This window comes from Callithrix jacchus, chromosome 19 (genome assembly GCF_049354715.1).
Source record: "Callithrix jacchus isolate 240 chromosome 19, calJac240_pri, whole genome shotgun sequence".
Classification (NCBI taxonomy): Eukaryota; Metazoa; Chordata; class Mammalia; order Primates; family Cebidae; genus Callithrix; species Callithrix jacchus.
The window spans coordinates 47,640,572-47,662,110 of record NC_133520.1 but is presented as its reverse complement, the minus strand read 5'-3'; the positions used below and the strand labels follow the sequence as shown (position 1 = coordinate 47,662,110).

The window sequence follows — 21,539 nt, the reverse complement described above, 5'->3', positions numbered from 1 at the left end:
CAATATTTAGATACTGTAGCACACTGAATTCAGAAAGGCCATAGAATACTGAAATTATCTGTTCATTTCCTATGTCTTCCATTAGACTGTGAACTTCTTTTTTTTTTTTTGAGACGGAGTTTCGCTCTTGTTACCCAGGCTGGAGTGCAATGGCGCGATCTCGACTCACCACAACCTCCGCTTCCTGGGTTCAGGCAATTCTCCTGCCTCAGCCTCCCGAGTAGCTGGGATTACAGGCACGCACCACCGTGCCCAGCTAATTTTTTGTATTTTTAGTAGAGATAGGGTTTCACCATGTTGACCAGGATGGTCTCGATCTCTTGACCTTGTGATCCACCCGCCTCGGCCTCCCAAAGTACTGGGATTACAGGCGTGAGCCACCGCGCCCGGCGACTGTGAACTTCTTTAGGTTCAAGATTATGTTCACCTCACAAGATGCCTGCCATAGAAGAGACACTTAGTGAATGTTTATTGAAGTTTACTGGAATCATATACTTTGCCAGTCGATAGCTGTACGACGTTGGTTATTTAATGGCATTACATTTAGCTAGTTTACAGGATTATAATAAACCTGAATTGAAATGATGAGATAATATAGCACAATGCCTAGCACATTGTAGTCACTAACTAAATATTAACTGTAACCTTATTTTTTAAGTTTACTTTTAATTGAACTGGGATATAATTGAAGGGGTCATACTTAGGCCACTTAAGCAGCAATATTAAAACCACCCACATGGAATAAAATACCTGACATTTCACTATGTTAAAATATTTTTAGCATTAATTCTTCAGATTTAATTTGGCAGAATCGATCTTTAAGTCGTCTCAAGATCAGCGATCAGCGTAATTTTTTTTACAGCAGTGGGGTGCTTTTGAGTCAACTATGTAGATTATAGGGGAATCCTTTAATGTGGCCAGTCTAACACTTCATGACTCACCCTTTACAATTGCATTATTTTAGATATTGACATAACAGGACCTTATAATGAGAATGTTAGTCTTTTGCAATCCGTTTTACCAATTGTAGGTAGAACAGTGGTGTTTAAAAATGTGTTAACTTTATTAGATGTTTAAAATAGGACTTACTGTTTTACACTTAGCTTGATTAAACAAAATCTACCTAGATTATTTCCAGGAAGCAAATGGTAACTTTGAGAACATTTTAATCCATAAAGATGGCGTTTGGGAGATAGAAGAAACACAATACATTCAAAGAGCTATATTCAGCCGCTTGGAAGGATGTTTTCATGTTTTTTTTTTTTAGTGTTATTGCCACTGCACCTAATATATTAACCTTTCAACAATTTGTAAAAAATTACCACAGATTATGAAGAGCCAGGGAAATAGAGCACATGTTATCTTTATTTTATACAAGAGAAAATGAAGGTGCAAAGAATGAACTCAGGAGTGGCAAGAAATACTTCTCCCTTTATTATAGTATTAGAAATCTTACGCCTTTTATAAAAGTGAAACCAAAGGGATGCCCTTCACGATATTTACCTTGAGCCCTCAGGCAGCAATTACAAATCGCAATTGACCAACGTAGGAGCACTTTCAACATGTTACTCCACCCCGTTATTTATTACTGATCTTAGTTTCCATCTTGCAGTGGAATTTCTTTTGCATACATCACAAAACAGACTGTCGATCCTGTACCTTCTGCAGACATAAAGCCATCATCCATCTCTGTTACTCTCCCACCTATTTGCAGCATGGGCAATGGCAGCATTTTAATCACATAGGAATGTCTTCATTAAGCAGCAGCACCCCAGCTTATACCCGGTATCACAGGATGGCAAACGAAGGTCTGACTCATCCCCTCCCTCACTGCTTCCTTCTTCCCATCGTTCTGCCATCTGCAGTATGTCCTTATATAAGTGAAGTTACATGTACTTGTTTGGGTATACAGTGAAGATAATACTGAGCTTGTCAACAAGAAACAAAACCTTATGTGATAAATCGTGATGTGTTGTGCAGAGCATTTTTAGGTGCACAGGTAGATTTATATTTATTTCAGTGTTTTTCTGAATACTTTTTAGTAAGGATACTTCTTCCACATTGAATATATGAACACTTAAAGTGTGTACATGGTTTATTGAATTGATTGGTTTTTTAAAAAAAAAAATGTATATGGGCTCACAGGGAAAGAATCAAAAAGCCTATGTAATGAAGTCGTAATATTTTGATTTATAAATATCACTTGAAAGACTCTTCTGATTAAAATGGCTCATGAAAATGGTACTAAGTATCACCAATGAAGAGTTAAGTTCCTTTATTAGCCTAAAACGTTCTCCCTTTTGTTGCCTATCTTGTTGTGAATTTAAACACTGAGGAATGGACTTATCAGCCATCTATGGGAGATCAACAAAACAATGTGGCTCAAACACTTAAACTTGCCATGTCTGATTTGCATACTTGGTGATTTTAGCCTGGTCACCAAATTTCGTATCTTGTGGGCTAACAGGGAAATGAGTACAGTGTTTTCATGTACTTTTTTTAATGTTTATATTAGTTTTCAAAATGGTTTTGCTTCCTAACCCTACCATTATATGAAGCCTCTCACTTTGAAAGTCACAGACTGCGGACTGGTAAGTCCATCAGCTCTCTGTCGCTGTAATCCTTCATAATTTCACTTAAAGTAAACATACGATCATTGCGTAGTTTTCTTTCTCAGCCCAAAGTATTTCCATTCTGTAAAAAGTTCTTGTTTTTTTTGAAATACGTAAGTCCATTCATTCACTGGCTATCTTTTTTGTCATTTTGCTTTCAAAATCAATTTATATTTGGGAGCTGGTGCTTGTATTGTGGAACTGTTTCCCTCCACTCCCCCGCACCCCCCACAGATACTTTCTGTCTTGAAAATCAGCTTCGTTTCTGTGGTACTGTTCTGTGTTTGTTTCTTTCCTTGTGTTTTTGCTTTCAAAGTAACTTGTGATCGAAATACATTGAAATTGAAATATAAGTAAACTGAGCCCTTTCCTGAGGTTTTCTCCTTGCCCCAAAAGTATTTGTTAGTGTTGAATGGTGCAGAGAAACTTCTATAACTAGGAGATGCCTTTCTTTTCACCTTTGTTAGTTTTAGCTCTCACAACAGGAGCCACCAAAGTCTTTCTTTTGACTTGATATTTCAAGGTTTGCCATTTCATCCTCCTTTGGAAATAATGCTCAAACCAGTCACATTTCTGTTTTAGATTTCAGAAGTCTTTCCTTTTTTTTATTCATTCAACAAGCTGATAACAAAGCTAATTAAAACAAGTTAGTCAACATTTTCTGGTGATTTACAGCTTTCACAGAAATCAATGAATTATCCTTTAATAAAACAAACTCTTGACCCTGCTTTTTTGGATACACTGAATGCTTTACATTGAATCTTTTGGTCATTATCTGGGTACAAAGCAAATTTAACCTGTGTGAGAGATACAGAGATCGCTCCTATGCACACCTTGCCAAATACAAGAACATAAAGAAGAAAGCAAAGTTTAAGCCTTTAGGTCGTTTGTAAAATGTTGCCAAACCCATGCTGCTACTTTTAACAGAGAAGTCTGAGTTTTAAAATTCAAATGTTCTTTTCTTACAAAGAAAAAGTATCTCTATCTGCCAAGCGCATGATGTTCTGAGCTTCAGATAGAAAAGTGGCTATGACTTGTGACTGTTTTTGGTTTAGAACAATGCTAGATCAACATGCAAATTGGATGGAGGTGGGGACAGAAAGGGAGGGGGAGGCTGGGGTAGGTGGTAATGTTTGATCCCTCTGGACTTCCCGCAGGAGAAAAGGTTCTGCAGGATGACGAGTTCACCTGTGACCTCTTCCGATTCCTGCAACTACTCTGTGAGGGACACAACTCAGGTTTGTGAGGCCCCAGATTTCTATGGTACTAAGGAATAAATAATGTTTTCAAGCCAGTAATAACAGGAACCTGTTGGTTCCAATTATGCATCATTCTAGAGACAACAAATCGTCCTAGAGCATGGCTCTGCATTGGGCACTGAGACGTTTTATATATTGCTTCCCTGCTTTCACAGTCCTCGGATAGTTGTTTCACTTTAGTCTCATGGATTGTTTGATGTTACAGAAGACACATGAGGCTGGGCATCGTGGCTCACCTGCAATCCCAACACTTTGGGAGGCGGAGGTGGGAGGATTGCTGGAACCCAGGAGTCCAAAATCAGCCTAGGAAACATAGCGAGACCCCCATCTCTACAAAAAATCTAAAATATTATCCAGAAGTGGTGGTGCATGCTTGTAGTCCCATCTACTTGGGAGGCTGGGGCAGGAGGATTGCTTGAGGCCAGGGATTTGAGGCTGCAATGAGCTGTGATTGTACCACTGCACTCCAGCTTAGGCAACACATCAAGATCCTGTCTCTCAAAAAAAAAAAAACAACAACTTAATTTGATCTTTGCTGATCGCAGCACTCTGCACAGTACTGAGGAGCAAATGATTAATGAATAATTTCCTCCTTATGTCCTCAAGAATGACAACTTTTTTAGTCATTCACTTGCTCAGAGCTTTAGAACTAGGAATAAGGAAACTGGTACTAGCAGCATCTGAAACAAAAATTGCATATTGATCATCTGTGGAGCACCCAGATATGCTTTCGGGGTGGATCACTTTTTATGGAAAATATACATTATTTTCATATTAAAACTATCATAGGAAAACACTACACTTACCCACAATGATTTTGCTGTAGAAAACGTCATTTGCTTTTGGAGTTCTTAGAATAACTCAACTTGAACTTCTGAGCAAGCATTGATAACATTTTTTGGTCTTGCGTAGATTTTCAGAATTATCTGAGAACTCAGACTGGCAATAATACAACTGTCAACATCATTATCTCCACTGTAGACTATCTACTGCGAGTTCAGGTATGTTGCTTTGCATATTAGTAACATGAAAATGGTTGGTATGTTGAAACAATACGGCAGAATTTTAATGAGTTTGGGTTTATAACTAGACAGGACATTTTGAGATAGTTTATCTGTGATCACAGTCTTTCTGGAATTCTTAGAGCAAAACTGCCACTGTTATCTCTGCTTCTGATCCTACCTCTTTTCCTCTTATTTTATTTCTGTAAGTGGAGATATTTTCTGCTCTTTTTTTTTTTTAGCTTGATGGTATTCTAAAGTCATTTTCATTTTATAAAGCACTTTTATACTCTGCTCCTTCTTCTACATTGATAGAGAAACTGGGGATAGTATTTGGAATATTCATAGGAATAGGAAAGAAAGGCTTTCCAACTGCTACCATACATTTACATTTGATAGTCTAAGGTCAGTTCTATTCCGCCGTCCTAATATTTGCATTCATTTTCACACCTCATTGCCTAAAGATCTCTGATATTGTAATCATGTTTGATAATGTTAATCAAACTGAGTTGAAGATAGAGGCCTCTTAAATAATGAAAGCCCTGTACATCTTATTTTTTCCTCTCATTTTATTTTATTTATTTATTTATTTTATTTATTTTTTTTTTTTTGAGATGGAGTCTCGCTCTTGTTACCCAGACTGGAGTGCAATGGCGCGATCTCAGCTCACCGCAACCTCTGCCTCCTGGGTTCAGGCAATTCTCCTGCCTCAGCCTCCCGAGCAGCTGGGACTACAGGCACGCGCCACCATGCCCAGCCAATTTTTTGCATTTTTAGTAGAGACGGGGCCTCACCATGTTGACCAGGATGGTCTCAATCTCCTGACCTCGTGATCCACCCGCCTCGGCCTCCCAAAGTGCGGGGATTACAGGCGTGAGCCACCATGACCGGCCCTCCTCTCATTTTATTTATAAGCCAAGCCAAGCATAGTATTTTAAAAACTATAAATGCAGACTTTCAGCTTTTTCCTTAGAGTGTGTAAAATCACAGTTTTTTTTTCCTAACTGAAAGCTTAACGTGGTGGGGGAAGGTCCATTTTGAAGTCAGTACACCAGGAAGTGTTGCTGAAAACACATTTATAATTTTAAAAATTGCCTGCAAACCCAAATGTAGTTCACAGGCTGAACTAAATTGGATTATTTACTTATCCACCCAAAATTTCTTTAAAACGTACATTATTGTTGGAAACATCTGGTTTATAAAGATTGATCTTATTGAGATATTTGTTTACAATTGTTAGTATTTATAAAGAATCCAACCAGTTTCCTCAGGGATAGGTACGGAAGCCATGGATGTCAGCAACTGGCTTCCTTGGAGAGAAAGGAGACCAGATGTGGGTACTGCAAAAAACACTGTTCCATGATTTGTCTGTTTTCTGTGCTCACAGAGTGAACATCTAACTTTGCTCATGGATAAATATGCTCTAGATTTAATGAATCCTTATAGTTATGAAGTTCAAGGTCATCAGATAGTAATGTTTAAAGCTGTTTTCTGCTTCTTGTCTTCTCTTCAGTTGTTAGTAATATCTTAGAAGGAGGTAGCCATATTATATGTTCAAGAAAATCATTGAAGAATGACATTTACTTCACAGATATTTTTGTTTGCTACCATATCTATTATTTGAAATACTTCTCAGGTGTAGAGTCCAAGACTGGTTAGTCAATCGTAACTTTAGAATGTGACTTAATAATAAATAATATCATCCCTATTTTCCAGGAATCAATTAGTGATTTTTATTGGTATTACTCTGGGAAAGATGTTATTGATGAACAAGGACAACGGAATTTCTCTAAAGCTATTCAAGTGGCAAAACAAGTCTTTAACACCCTTACAGAGTACATTCAGGTAAACATTTAAACATGGCTGCTATCTGTACCATTGAATTCCATAGAAAAGTGTCCTATGTCTAGAATAATTTCCAGATCTCCTATTGACCCCTTCAGATTTTCTTTGCAAATTGCTATAATTAAAATATTAGGTTGAGATGTGAATTTATGTGGAATGAAACTGCTTCACCATTTGGGAAGCTGGCATATGATCAGCTCCTCAGAGGCATGGAGTACGATGTTAGCGCTACTGTATCTCCAGGGCCTGATATATACATTAAGCACGTAGCAGATATTAAGGAAGGAAGTGCGAGTGGACACATTAAACCATTCTTTATAGTATTGCACTAAAACTGGGAAGAAGTTTCATAGAAACCTAAAGAGTGTTTGAAAACATCACATATATATATTATAGATACAATTTCAAATGCCATATAGAATATTCTTTTCTTTTTTACATTGATGTATGTTCTCCTTGGACCAAACTTCTAGCCTTAACTTCAGATTTTTTTTAAAATTTTATAAAATTTTGGGGTTTTTTTCCAATCAGCAAAATTTTGCTGATGACCAGTCGTTTTTCCTTTCTGTCTTGTCTCAGTGGGCAATGTTACCCTGAATCATTCAATATGTTTGACGTGTCCCTAGCCTGGTGCCTCGTGTTCTTTTTCTCATGATGTATGTGCCTATTTTCTCAGGCTGTATGCCTGAAATGCTAAGGATAAAACAGGAGGAGGGAGAAATTTATAATTGGCTTTGTGAGACTAAACATAAGCTTGGGGAAGAAGAAGGGTTAAGTTAAAACTAAATTGTATCCTGGAGCCTAAGAGTGACAGCTGTTTCAGTAAATGAATGACTCATGACCAAGTAAAGCCAATAAATGCTACAGAGGTAGGAAATCCTCTAGGCTCACTCTCCTCTGCATTCAGTCCCTCGGAAGCATGGCACTTTTTGTACTATTTTTTTGCCCTGGTGGGGAAGAGGAACCTTATTTCAGCATTTCAAGATGGAAAAGTCATGCTTGATAATTCTAATAAAATTTCCTTTAAAATCAAATCAAAGTGAAAGCTTCAGTCAGTTTGGGTCTACTCATAGTCCTGTTTCCTTACCTCTCCTGGCTTACATTATTGCCTTAGGATTCTCATTCATGGCTGGAATGATGCCAGTACAACATTCACGTGTCGTGTCCTGAATAAATGACAGGATTGACTGATGGCATTAGCAAGCCACTGGATTTTGCAGAAATGGGAATCAGGATGGTTTCTATAATATATTCCAAATGAAACATCAATACCATTTCAGCTAACAGTGGGAAGTTCTTGGTTCCTAAGACAATTGAGATTCATGAATTTATCAAAAGCTAGAAGCATCCATTGAGCGCTATGTGCAAAACTCTTCATTAGGTGTTGTTATAGAACAGATTTCTACTTGAATATTCAAAGGATATTGGATAAAGTCACATGGTTTATCATGCTTGGTTCATTTTAACTTCTTTTTTCCACGACATTTAAAAATAACAATCATTTCTGAAGTACGTATTTTGGAATAATTTTAGGTATTCAGAAAAGTTGCAAAGACAGTACAGAGGGTTTCTGTATATGATTCACCCGGCTTTCCTAGTGCTGACATTTTACATACCCATGCCACATTCGTCAAAACTAAGAAATTAACATTGGCACATCCTGTTAACGAAATTATAGGCTTTATGGATTTTACCGGTTTTTCCATTCATGTTGTTTTTTAAAATTCTGGGATACAATCCAAGTTACCACATTGCATTTGGTGAAATATATTTTAGAGAAGCTTGACTTAGTGGCATATCTACTGATAAATATTGATACTGTGGAGACAAGCTTATCGTTAGCTTTGTGCTTATTTTGGACTGCCTTTGAGATTAGAGCATTGCATATTGCTTTAGTATTCAAGCTTTTGCTAACTATAGAAAGTTATATATGGGGGAGATCTAACACCATTGAAACAAGTGGAATTACACCTATGAGATTGTTATCCCAGTTTAATAAGAGGGGGAGAATTGTTTGAGGAAGAGGACATTATATTGTCAGGGTTCCGAGGGTAAGACCTGAGGTAGTTGTTGAGAAGAGAGAGCTTGATCTGTCCTTGGCCCAGGTCCTTCTGGTAGTTAGCAAAGCTTTTCCGTTTTACAGGCACATACATCATGAGAAAAAATATGCAAGGCACCAGGATAGGCAGATTGCCCGGAAGATGAGTTTACAGCTCCCAGAAGCTGATGACCTATGGTTGAGCAAGTCCTGGAAAGGATATTCTGTGTGTTTCAGGTTTAGAAGAAAAAGTGGGTACTTTGGCTTTGGGCTTGCAACTCTGCACGTGAGGGTTGGTCAAACAGCTTTTAGGCGCCTAGGGGTTGCAGAAGAGCGTCGCCCCTTGTAATGCTTTCACTTTTGATTTGAACTTTATCACAGAAAGAAAATTATTTCTGACTTGAAGGAAAATCAAGTTTATTTTCCTAGAAATAGCTTTCCAGGGTTCACCTAATGGCCTCTGGTACTTTTCATCTTCCCTAATTTATATACCATGGAACACCAAGCTGACACTGAACATGAACCACAGGAAAATCCTAAAGATGTACTGCTTTCAAACCAGAACTGTAATAGCCAGATGGGACTAATTACAACCAGAGATGAGGGCAACTGTAAAACTACTATATCTGGTATATTGAAAGAACTGGATTTAATAACCTATAGATTAGCATAATCTGACTCCTTCTCCCCACTTCAGACTTGCTCTGTCGACCATTTCTTTACCACTAGAAGGAATCCTGTGCCATTTTCAGATAAATAAAATTATGTCAGTCACTTTGTCACAAGAATAGTCTCATTTCAGTAAGACCTCCCCTCATCCTTGGGCCTGATTTTCAGCTGGAAGCCCTGGAGTGAGAGTGTAGGCAAGAAGTCCCATCTGGATGTTGTCCAATCTGGGCTTTTTACTCTCTCCCCTTAGGGTTCTGCTCTTTCTCTTTCCCTCTCCCCTCCTGGTTAACCCCAGGCTTCCTCTGGATGGGAGCTGTGGGAGAGAAGAGGTGTAAGGAAGGAAAGGTCTCCCCTGGGGGACATGTAATCCCAAATTGCACCATGGAGCTGGCCCTCTAATGTGGTGTGTTGAATTTTTTTTTCTCTAACATGGGAGCCTGGCCCTGTTAGTCCTCCAGTGCCATGGAAAGGACTCTTTTCCCATCCAGTTTAAAGCTATTAAATCAGACCTTGTGCATCTGGTGGCTCCCATCCACCTTGGCATTATGTTACCATTTCAGACTGATTTCAGATGGGGCAGAACGGCCCCTTCCTGGGTAGTCCATGTAAGGAACACACGTCCTTTTTGTCAGATGTTGTCTATCACACTTTCCAATACCAGACCTTATGCTACCCAACTTCAGAAGACAGGAACTGTGCCCACATGAGGGTTCTCCTGAAGCCTCTTCTCTCACTGGGTGTAAGGGGAGGCAGAAATCACGAAATGGAGATGCTCAGCACATAGAGAACCCTCTCCAATGTCTCCCCCTTCTCAACTTCAACCCTCTTATATACTTAAAGTGGAAAGATCTATTTTTAGTTGCCCCTTTTGCAGGTAGTGAGTCTACTGCTTTTGTCACATGTGGGTACATGTCATTCTCATAGTTATGTGAGAATACATGGTCAGTATCTCACTGTGATCTCAAGAGATGCTGAGACAGGAAAAAGTTCGAGTTGAACATTTGGATCTTGCCATCTCTTCCAATCACTCGTTTTCTAGTGTAAGATCTGAAACGTTTTTATGTGGTCTGCAATTTAAAGTTCTTATGAGTTATTTGCCTAAAGGAATGAATCAATTTAAAGTTAAGAACAGCATTTTATGTACCTTTTTGCTTTCTAAGTAAAATCCTGTTATTTATTTTCATGGTGGATGTAGATGGGTTTACAAAACTGAATGGTAGCATCTTTTTCATTGAAAAGTGAAAAATGAAATTGGCTCCATGAAAATAGTCTGCCTGCTATAGCTGATTCTCTCTAGTATTGATACTTCAGAAGTGTTAGCTAAGAGAACAAAGTTAAGTTTGTTAAAAGATAAACTTAGGTGTAATAACATCTTAAGTTTATCTGAGCATTCAACTATTTATGAATAGAGCAACACCAGAACACTAAGGGTTCAGCACTTCACCAAGGGTGGGGGCACTTTTATAAGGTGCTCCTGGAGGCTAGACAAAAAAAGAGATTTGGTTGGTAAAAGTGGAAAGTCCCTAGCTGGAGATGAGTTGGCAGTTTCTGACTGGTGAACGCTCTAGTTGGAAGTTAGTTGGCAGATGATGATTGGGTAAGCTTACATTTACCTTGAGTCGGGATTTGGTTTTCTTGGGGAGGAACCCAAGACTCTGGAGCCATTTCAGCCTAATGACCTCCCAATTCGTTATTTTAACAGCTGCCAATTGTCTTGGATTCTGGATTCGTGAAATTAATAGCCAAGGATTACTCTTTTAAAACACCCCAATGGTTGTGCCACTCGTATAACAGTTGGATATTAAGAACACGTTGAAGAGCATTTTTTTTCTATATATGAATGCTTTGTCCAGGTTACTAATTAGGAATAAGAGGTAATCACATCTCATCTTAAGCATATTCTCAGATTCTTTTCAATACAAAATAATAACTACTGATTAATAGCCAAAACAACCAGACCTTATTTTTGCCCTTTAAATAAAGGAGACCAAAGCCAGACCAAAAAAAAAAAAGATTCACAAAATATAAAAATCCTTGAGAAATGATTTTTGGAACATATTAAACATTTCAAAGAGGAAAGTATTCCTCTCTTAAGGGTACCCTTATCATCGCTTCTCTTTCACTTTCGAGTTTCTATCTTTTGAGATAACGTGCTAGTAGTGAGGTATGTCAGCACTAAGTCGACTTTTCTCGTGACTGTAAAGTTTGTTTTGGCAAATCAATTATGAGGCATGACTGCCGTTTGTCTGTTTATGCTCCAGGGTCCTTGCACTGGGAATCAGCAGAGTCTGGCACACAGCAGGCTGTGGGATGCTGTGGTCGGCTTTCTTCACGTGTTTGCCCACATGCAGATGAAGCTGTCACAGGTAAAGTTACTACCTTCCTGTCTCCCACGTGACACACTGAAGACTGTAATCAGCAAATGAAACGTGCCTTTTGGTGTCGGAACATTATGTTTTTAAAATCACTTTATCACTTGTCTTTTTAAGATCATTTTATCATGCCTCTTTTGCTCTACACAAAAGTATGTTTTAAATATAGAACATCATATAACTGGAGGATAGGATTCATTATTCAAATTTGAGACAGTGGATATTAAGAAATTGAATGTAAAGAAAAAATGAAACAGTCGAGTCCCCAAACACTGTACATTTCACAAACTACATCTTTCTAGCCATTGCTCACCACAATTTTCCTTCCCCTTATAGATAATTAAAATAGGATTTATAATCTGTTACAAGGGAGACAGTTTTGCGACAGGGTCATAAACAAGCAGATGTTCTCAGTAGGGTGATGTTTACCCATAACCAGTATATTTAACTTTGTGACAAAGAGAAAATAATAGCTATTATATGGATAGGCAAATAAAGAATAAACAGGTTTTCTACCATGTTTTAATGTTAACTTGAGAGTACCTATTGAAAACTGTCAGCTTGTTTTCTCACTGCTGTATCTGTTTCATTTGAAACAGAAAGATAGGCAAATAGAAAAGTTCTTGTGAATGTGTCTCTTTGATGCATTGAATTTTGATGGTATAACCTGAGACCTTCAGAGTGGGGGTATTTGCCAGGTAGTCAGGTGGAAGAAAGAATGACAGTTTAAATGACAGAATGGGCTGGGCGTGGTGGCTTATGCCTGTAATCCCAGCACTTTGGGAGGCTGAGGCAGGTGGATCACGAGGTTAAGAGATCGGGACCATCCTGGTCAACATGGTGAAACCCCATCTTTACTAAAAATACAAAAATTAGCTGGACATGGTGGCGCGTGCCTGTAATCCCAGCTACTCAGGCGGCTGAGGCAGGAGAATCGCTTGAACCCAGGAGGTGGAGGTTGCGGTGAGCGGAGATCGCGCCACTGCACTCCAGCCTGGGTAACAAGAGCGAAACTCCTTCTCAAAAAAAAAAAAAAGACAGAATGCTTCCATTCTCCTTCCCGGGCTGTCATGCCTTTTTCCACCATTGTGGGCTAGGTCTCTCTTCCCTGGGCCTTGTTTCCTCTGCAGTAAAGTGAAGAACACGTCCCTCCAGCCTGCATAAAACAATGTGCGGGACGTACTGTCAAAGATGGACAAGGCTGGATACCAGTAAAAGTGGGACATCTTGATGTCAAAGAACAAGGCTGGATACTAAACTATTAAGGACAGATTTGAATCAGTAGTGCTACTGCCACAAGGAAGAAGAGTTCCTCATGAACTGAACCCGATCTGATTTGTGCAGAGGTGACTGGGGATGTTAACGGGAGAATGAAGATTAGAGAGTGGACGAGACGGGGCTCAGTAGTGAGGGGAGTGAAAAGGTACAGAAGATTCACTGCTGGAAATCTGGTTAGACCAGCTATGCAGCCAATTGGCGGTTATCAGCGTCAGGAGTCTGTCCTTCTCCGGAGACTGAGACAGAGTCCTAGGAGTCTGTCCTTCTCCGGAGACTGAGACAGAGTCCTAGGAGTCTGTCCTTCTCCGGAGACTGAGACAGAGTCCTTATCCTTAGCTATTATCGGGAACAATCCATTTTTTTCTTTTAAATCAGCCTGCAGTTTTTCCTAGGCAAGTACTTTAGTGGGGGGCTGAGCTCATCCTAGGGACGCAGCCTTGAACAGTTAAAAACTATACTAGTGTTTGTTCAAGTCTTTATAGACCAAGGTTGAGGCCTAGTTGAGAAGGGGGCTCAGAGGTACCTGGTTAGAGTTTGGTCAAGGAAAGAACGTCAGTATGGAGTTACCGGTTTCAGCCAAATCGGGAAATTCCAGTCTTTCATTTAATCACTAGGGATATTTTGGTAAATAAAGGAAACTGACATGAACCAAATGTAGACACTCACAAGAGTTTTCATCCTGGTGTTTTTCCATCAGGGTACTAGCGTCTGGTGCAGCCTAGCAATTGTTCATGGTTTACAGAGTTTCTGTAACGGCTGTTTACAAAGAAAACATCTCATCCTCCCAACACTGTGGGAATTTAGCTTCATATGTAGCAAAATCCGAATAACATGCCTTATAAAATCTTTTAAAGGATAATTTAAATATGGATGAGATATGAAGTTATGCACATGTAAGTATGACCCATATTTCTAGGGACTGTAGCTAAGCCTAGTGATGTTTACACACAATATGTCTTTGAACAAGAATGTTTCTTTATGGTAAAAAAATCAAAAGCAGAAACAAAATTTTAACCAGAGTAATATCGGAAAGCTTAATCAAATTGGTAGTAAGACACATTGTATGATTTTAGTATAGGTAATACCTGTGTAGGTTTTTGGTTAGATTTGTTTATCTAACAAATAAATTTATAAGAAGTTTATCTTCTTTGGTGCTTATATGCCTTTACTTTTCTATGTGAAGTTGATTTTTACATAATAGCACCTAGAAGAAGTCAGAAGAAAAAAATGCAGGCTTTACAAATAAAAGGTAGATGGATGTCAAATGTGCAGAAGCTCTTGAGTCTTGTATTGGAGAATATACCGCTGTGATAGTTTTTTCATATTATCGCTAGATATGTTCATTATCCATACAAATACTTTTTTTTTCCCAAGACACAGTCTCACCCTGTTTCCCAGGCTGGAGTGCAGTGCCGTGATCTCTGCTCACTGCAACCTCCGCCTCCCAAGCCCAAGCAATTCTGGTTCCTTAGCCTCCTGAATGGCTGAGACTACTCAGCGTGCACCACAACACCCAGCTAATGTTTTGTATTTTTAGTAGAGGCAGGGTTTCGCCATGTTGCCCAGGCTGGTCTCAAACTCCTGAGCTCAGGTGATCTGTGCACCTTGGCCTCCCAAAGTGCTGAGATTACTAGACGTGAGCCACTGTGCCCAGCCTACAAATATACTTTAAAGAACATGAGTTGAAATAAGTAACACTTTTTAATTGTGAAGTGTAAGTTTAATATTTAGCCTTCCTTTGGTTCTATAATACTTTAAGTGCTTACTATGTATTGCCGGAGCAGTATCCTTTTTGTGAGAGTAAGTATGTTCTTGCTGCATAGTTTTCTTGTATTATCTCAAATGCAATGTTGTTATTTTCAGGATTCCAGTCAAATTGAGCTACTGAAAGAACTAATGGATCTGCAGAAGGATATGGTGGTCATGCTGCTGTCCATGTTAGAAGGTAGTTTTGATTTCTGGTTTTCAATTCCTTTTATTATTTTATTGAAAGGACGACTATGTGCTTGCTTATGGAATCAGAATGTAGCAGAGAATAAAATAGCACTATTAAGATGTAACAGAGGCCTTGGATTTATTGCAGGCTTATTCTTTTTCTCACATTAGTTTTTTTGTTTTTTAAAAAGGGAAATCCTGTATAGCTCAGTTTACATATCTACAGAAGGAAAACAGTGCTATTTTATAACAACACTTTTCATTTCATAGGGATACCCTAAAAAGTAAGCTCTCCAGACAGTCAGTAAAGACTGTTTTATTTGTTAGTGTGTTTGTCCATAATCGCTGGGGATTTCAGACATTGGGATAAACTCCAGCTGTGTAAGCTGCTGCTTTGAAAAGACGACAGAGTGACTCCTTTGCGTTCTTAAAACCCTGGCACTTCTGGGACAGCCTCAGTCCCCCAAGGCAGCTGGCAGTGGCAGTCTCGTTCTCCCCACCACAACCTCTGTGGTAATTTTCTTTTTTTTCTTCCTTGCCAGCTTATTTTGTTATTGCATTTTTTTTTTTTTTTTTTCTGTATCAGGTAGGAAATGTAGCAGTTCGAGCCTGGGCTGCAAATCCACGACCAGAGTTTAAATCTTGGCTTCCTTACCTCTGGGCGCTGTGACCCTGGGGCAAGCTACATCTGCATTTTTCAGTTTCCTCCTCTGCAAAATAGAAATGATAGATCGATGTGAGAATTCAGTGAAATCCTATAAATACAACCAAACCAACTAAGAAATGTTTGGTATTATGTAGTATGGTGCCTACCACATTTTTTTTTTTTTTCCTGAGCCAGAGTCTTGCTCTGTCACCCAGGCTGGAATGTAGTGGTGCCATCTCGGCTCACTGAAGCCTCCATCTCCTGGGGTTCAAGTGATTCTCCTGCCTCAGCCTCCTGAGTGGCTGGGATTCCAGGTGTGCGCCACCATGCCCAGCTAATTTTTGTATTTTTAGTAGAGATAGGCTTTCACCATGTTCATTAAGCTGGTCTCAAACTCCTGACCTCGCCCACCTCAACCTCCCAAAGTGCTGGGATTAGAGGCATGAGCCACTGCGCCTGGCACCTATCACTTTTTCTTAATTCCTTCCTATTTTCTGAGTCTGCCATACATGGCATAACTCCACTTTAAGTGAGGCAGTTGTCATGCCTCATGCTAGGACTTTGAAATGGCAGCAGTTGCTGAACACACTTAGTTGGCAGCAACTCTAAGGGGCTGAGCAAAAGTAGCCACTTACCCTCTAACCACAGAATCCGTTTGCCATGCATGGCCCCCATTCAAATTTTGGTTTAAATACCAACAGCAACAATAATAACTGCAGCAGGCCGGGCGCGGTGGCTCACGCCTGTAATCCCAGCACTGTGGGAGACCAAGGCAGGGGGATCACAAGGTCAAGAGATTGAGACCATCTTGGTCAACATGGTGAAACCCCGTCTCTACTAAAAAAAAAAAAAAAATACCAAAAATTAGCTGGGCATGGTGGCGCGCGCCTGTAGTCCCAGCTACTCGGGAGGCTGAGGCAGGAGAACTGCTTGAACCCAGGAGGCAGAGGTTGCGGTGAGCCAAGATCGCGCCATTGCACTCCAGCCTGGGTAACAAGAGTGAAACTGCGTCTCAAAAAATAACTGCAGCAGCCACAAGCAGAGCAGTGACTTAAAACCAGCCCCTTATAATGTGCCAGATGCTGGATGAAGTACTTATTTAATCCTAGTAACAAGTTTAAGAGTTTGATGGTATTATTATCTCGTTAGCAAATGAGGAAACTGAGGTACAGAGAGGCTGAGAAATATGCCCAGGTTACTGAGCACGTTAAGTCTGGATTCAAACCCAACACGGCAGCTCCAGGTCACACCCCCTTAACACCACGGTGCTTACTGCTTCTCAGACAGACTCTGTGCACCTCTGGCCAGCAACCTTTCTTCTGCTGCCTGTCTGTTATATAGCACATTCTGTTCAATGAATAAAAGCATTCTATGATCCTGGAGTTCAGGAATCTGCCGTCTTCTAACTGTAAACACTGAATCATGAAGAAATGTAGAAAGGTGCTTTTCGTTAGGAATCAGAAAGAGGGTACAGTTTGCTCTCAGAGGAACTGGTCTGAAGCCCTGGCACTAACCTTTAATAATTATACAGTGGGCCCTTTCACTGAGTCTTGTTGAACTTCAATTTCCTCATCTGTAAAATTAGGGTTAACAAAACATACCCGCCTTACATATGAACATTAAATCAGATATTGTCTAGGATAGTGATTTTTCAACTCTAAAGGGCTGAGCAAATGTTTTTATTATTAATATGAAACTTGGTTTTAGTTTGTGGCTCTTTGGCTCATTTTCGTCACCTAAAATATGTTGCTTCTTTGATTAATTTGAGGGAAAAAATGTCAGCTTTTTTCAATTATTATTTTATGTATGTCAGTCTAATTACTTTATAAACAGGGTTATGCATGTCTGTGTAATCGCTTTTTAAACTATGGTTTATAAATAATCATCTTTTTATAGAGTGAGAGAGAAGGCCATGTCCTTGATTCAGATGTTACTAAAGATCTGTATTGTTATTTTTTCTATAAACATTGATTTTGTTAAACTAGGATTTATAAATAATCATCTTTTTATAGAGTGAGAGATGAACATATCCTTGATTCAGATGTTTTTAAACACTGATATTATTTTCTCTATAACATTGATTTTGTTAAAGTTTATTTTAAATAAATGCAATTGCTTTGCCACCAGGTAATGTTGTTAATGGAACCATTGGCAAACAGATGGTAGATATGCTTGTGGAATCTTCCAACAACGTGGAGATGATTCTCAAATTTTTTGACATGTTCTTAAAACTAAAAGATTTGACGTCGTCTGATACTTTTAAAGAATATGACCCTGATGGCAAGGGAGTCATTTCCAAGAGGGACTTCCACAAAGCGATGGAGAGTCATAAGCACTACACGCAGTCAGAAACGGAGTTTCTTTTGTCTTGCGCGGAGACAGATGAAAATGAAACCCTCGACTATGAAGAGTTTGTCAAACGCTTCCACGAACCTGCGAAGGACATCGGCTTCAATGTCGCTGTCCTTCTGACAAACCTCTCTGAGCACATGCCCAACGATACCCGACTTCAGACTTTTCTAGAATTAGCAGAGAGTGTCCTGAATTATTTTCAGCCTTTCCTGGGCCGCATTGAAATCATGGGGAGTGCCAAACGCATCGAGAGAGTCTATTTCGAAATCAGTGAGTCTAGCCGGACCCAGTGGGAGAAGCCCCAGGTCAAGGAGTCCAAAAGACAGTTCATATTTGATGTGGTCAATGAAGGGGGAGAAAAAGAGAAGATGGAACTCTTCGTTAACTTCTGTGAGGACACCATATTTGAAATGCAGCTGGCGGCTCAGATCTCAGAGTCAGATTTGAACGAGAGGTCAGCGAATAAGGAAGAAAGTGAGAAGGAGAGGCCCGAAGAGCAGGGGCCGAGAATGGGCTTCTTCTCTATCCTGACGGTCAAGTCAGCCTTGTTCGCCCTCAGGTACAATATCTTGACCCTCATGCGGATGCTCAGTCTGAAGAGCCTGAAGAAGCAGATGAAAAAAGTAAAAAAGATGACCATGAAGGACATGGTCACAGCCTTCTTTTCATCCTACTGGAGTATTTTTCTGACCCTCTTGCACTTCGTGGCCAGTGTTTTCAGGGGCTTTTTCCGCATCATTTGCAGCCTGCTGCTCGGGGGAAGCCTTGTAGAAGGTGCTAAAAAGATCAAAGTTGCAGAACTCTTGGCCAACATGCCAGACCCCACTCAGGACGAGGTTAGAGGAGATGGGGAGGAGGGAGAGAGGAAAGCCCTGGAAGCCACCCTGCCCTCCGAGGATCTGACAGATTTAAAGGAGCTGACCGAAGAAAGTGACCTTCTGTCAGACATATTCGGACTGGATCTGAAGAGAGAAGGAGGACAGTACAAACTGATTCCTCACAATCCCAATGCTGGGCTCAGTGACCTCATGAGCAACCCTGTCCCCATGCCTGAGGTGCAAGAAAAGTTTCAGGTAATTGATCTGTAAATCACAGCAGCATTCTCTCTGGACTTGAGGTAGGTGTGATAAATGAACATTAGACCAGGTTTCATGCTAGTGCTAGAATGGTGTTACCTATGTGACTTGAATTTCCAAAGAAAAATGCTTCTTGGTAGGCAAAGTTAGTGTTTTTAAGAGTCCTTATGAATGATTAAATCATCTTAAGCTATCTAGATACCACTTCAGTACCCATTCTCAGGGAAGCCTGCATCTTTCTCCATGTTTATGTAATTTTATACACACATTTGGAACGTTGGGAAAAGAAAGAAAACTTTTAGGTGGCTGTAGTACACTCTTCTCACAGTGCATGGAAGTTTTCTCCTCTATTATTTTCTTTAGCCTGTTTTCATTGTACGTTCTTTCTAGTCATTAGTCTATGGAACCATCATTCCATCCGTAAATGTATCATATTTACCATGTGTCTGACACCATTGGGTTATCATAGGGAATTCAAAGGTAAGATGGGGTCACTGCCTTCAGATTACCTTAAAAAGTTTATTCCAGAGATAAAACTAACACACACGAAGAAACTAGAAAATGATTAAGTGTTAAATAGTGTAGGCAGGGCAGTAGGGGTTGCTAATGTGGAGAAAATGGAAATGCTTGTATGGTTTAACGTAATTAGGTAAGATGAAGACCTAAGACTTAAAGTGGCCTGAAGGATGAGTAAGATTTTAGTAGGTGATTAAGATAAAGATGAGTATTTCCACCAGGTGTGGTGGCTCACGCTTGTAATCCCAGCACTTTGGGAAGCCTGGGTGGCCAGATCACCTGAGGTCAGGAGTTCGAGACCAGCCTGGCCAACATGGCGAAACGCCATCTCTACTAAAAATACAAAAGTTAGCCAGGCGTGGTGGCAGCCGCCTGTAATCCCAGCTACTCTACTCCGGAAGCTGAGGCAGGAGAACCGCTTGAACTTGCGAGGTGGAAGTTGCGGTGAGCTGAGATGGTGCACTGCACTCCAGCCTGTTGTGAAAAGAAGAAGGGTATTTCTAAAATGAGAAAAGAGATCAAAAAGGAGTCCGCAAAGTTTTTCCTACGGGTGGTGCTGGTGCTGTAGGTCAGTGTGCAGCAGTGGGAGACGTTTGGCCCAGTATAATGAAAACCACCTGGCACTTTTATCATGGTGGAAGCAAGAGGGTGTCTTATATTAGGTTAAGGTTTGACGCATGGTCATATGGCTCCCTAAACTCACTCAAAGGTGATGGGTAATCCTGGTTTTCTTTTCCCCATTGACTCATTCAAGGAACAGAAGGCAAAAGAAGAAGGAAAGGAAGAAAGAGAAGAAACCAAATCTGAACCTGAAAAAGCCGAGTATGTATGTCTGTGACTTCCTTAGTTTCGGTTTGTCATTACATCTTTTTCCTTTTAACTGTCTTTGGGAGCTGCAAGGGGTACTCTCATATTGCCAAGGAGCCACAGAACTCATTCTGCCACCTCCGTGGAGAGGCTCTGATGGCGAGGGGTTAGGGATCAAGGGCAGGGATCAAGGTGACGCCCCCAAGGCTGCCATTCTAGTCTTTTCCTCTCTACCACGGGGACCTCCATTTGTGTGATTCTCATCAGGAAAGACTCCAGTGATTCCATGGAATGCTCTTTGTAAGAGGACTCATGGCCACAATTCTGTCTTTAAAAATCTCTCTTGTATTTCTGTCCTTTTAAAGAAGAGAGGAAACAAACATTCCAAATGCACTTTCATAGAATCCTGTGGAGTGATGCTCCTTAAACCATAGTCCCGGGGCCACATGCCTTAAAATCACCAGGAGAGTTGGTTTATTTATTTATTTATTTATTTATTTTGTTATGAGGTTTTTTTTTTTTTTTTTTAATTTTTTATTGGATTTTAGGTTTTGGGGTACATGAGCAGAGCATGCAAGACAGTTGCGAAGGAACACATATGGCAGTGTGCTTTTCTTTCCTTCTCCCCTTCACCCACATTTGGCATTTCTCCCGAGACTATCCCTCCCCACCTCCCCCTCCCACTGGCCCTCCCCTTTTCCCCCCAATAGACCCCAGTGTTTAGTACTCCCCTTTCTGTGTCCATGTGTTCTCATTTTTTCATCACCCGCCTATGAGTGAGAATATGCGGTGTTTCATTTTCTGTTCTTGTGTCAGTTTGCTGAGGATGATGTTCTCCAGATTCATCCATGTCCCTACAAACGACACAAACTCATCATTTCTGATTGCTGCATAATATTCCATGGTGTATATGTGCCACATTTTTCCAATCCAGTCTATCATCAATGGGCATTTGGGTTGATTCCAGGTCTTTGCTATTGTAAACAGTGCTGCAATGAACATTCGTGTGCATGTGTCCTTATAGTAGAACGATTTATCAGAATGATGTTGGTCTCGTAAAATGATTTGGGAAGTATTCCCTCTTTTTGGATTGTTTGAAATAGTTTTAGAAGGAATGGTACCAGCTCCTCCTT

At 40.1% G+C, this 21,539-nt stretch overlaps 1 protein-coding gene across 23 annotated transcripts in view; it reads left to right on the top strand.

Annotated features, from left to right (window-relative positions):
- RYR2 (ryanodine receptor 2) overlaps positions 1-21,539 on the top strand; it is a 781,807-nt gene that overhangs the window by 712,846 nt on the left and 47,422 nt on the right. For 12 of the 23 annotated variants that reach the window (XM_035280524.3, XM_035280523.3, XM_078357274.1 and 9 more), the window contains 7 exons: positions 3,770-3,850; positions 4,784-4,872; positions 6,589-6,717; positions 11,686-11,790; positions 14,938-15,019; positions 17,783-19,080; positions 20,354-20,421. In XM_035280524.3, the coding sequence (XP_035136415.2) occupies positions 3,770-3,850; positions 4,784-4,872; positions 6,589-6,717; positions 11,686-11,790; positions 14,938-15,019; positions 17,783-19,080; positions 20,354-20,421 (1,852 nt within the window). Of the gene's footprint in view, positions 1-2,558; positions 2,592-3,769; positions 3,851-4,783; positions 4,873-6,588; positions 6,718-11,685; positions 11,791-14,937; positions 15,020-17,782; positions 19,081-20,353; positions 20,422-21,539 lie in introns of all 23 variants that reach the window. The other 11 variants (XM_054248004.2, XM_078357270.1, XM_054248003.2 and 8 more) reach the window with 1 other exon arrangement.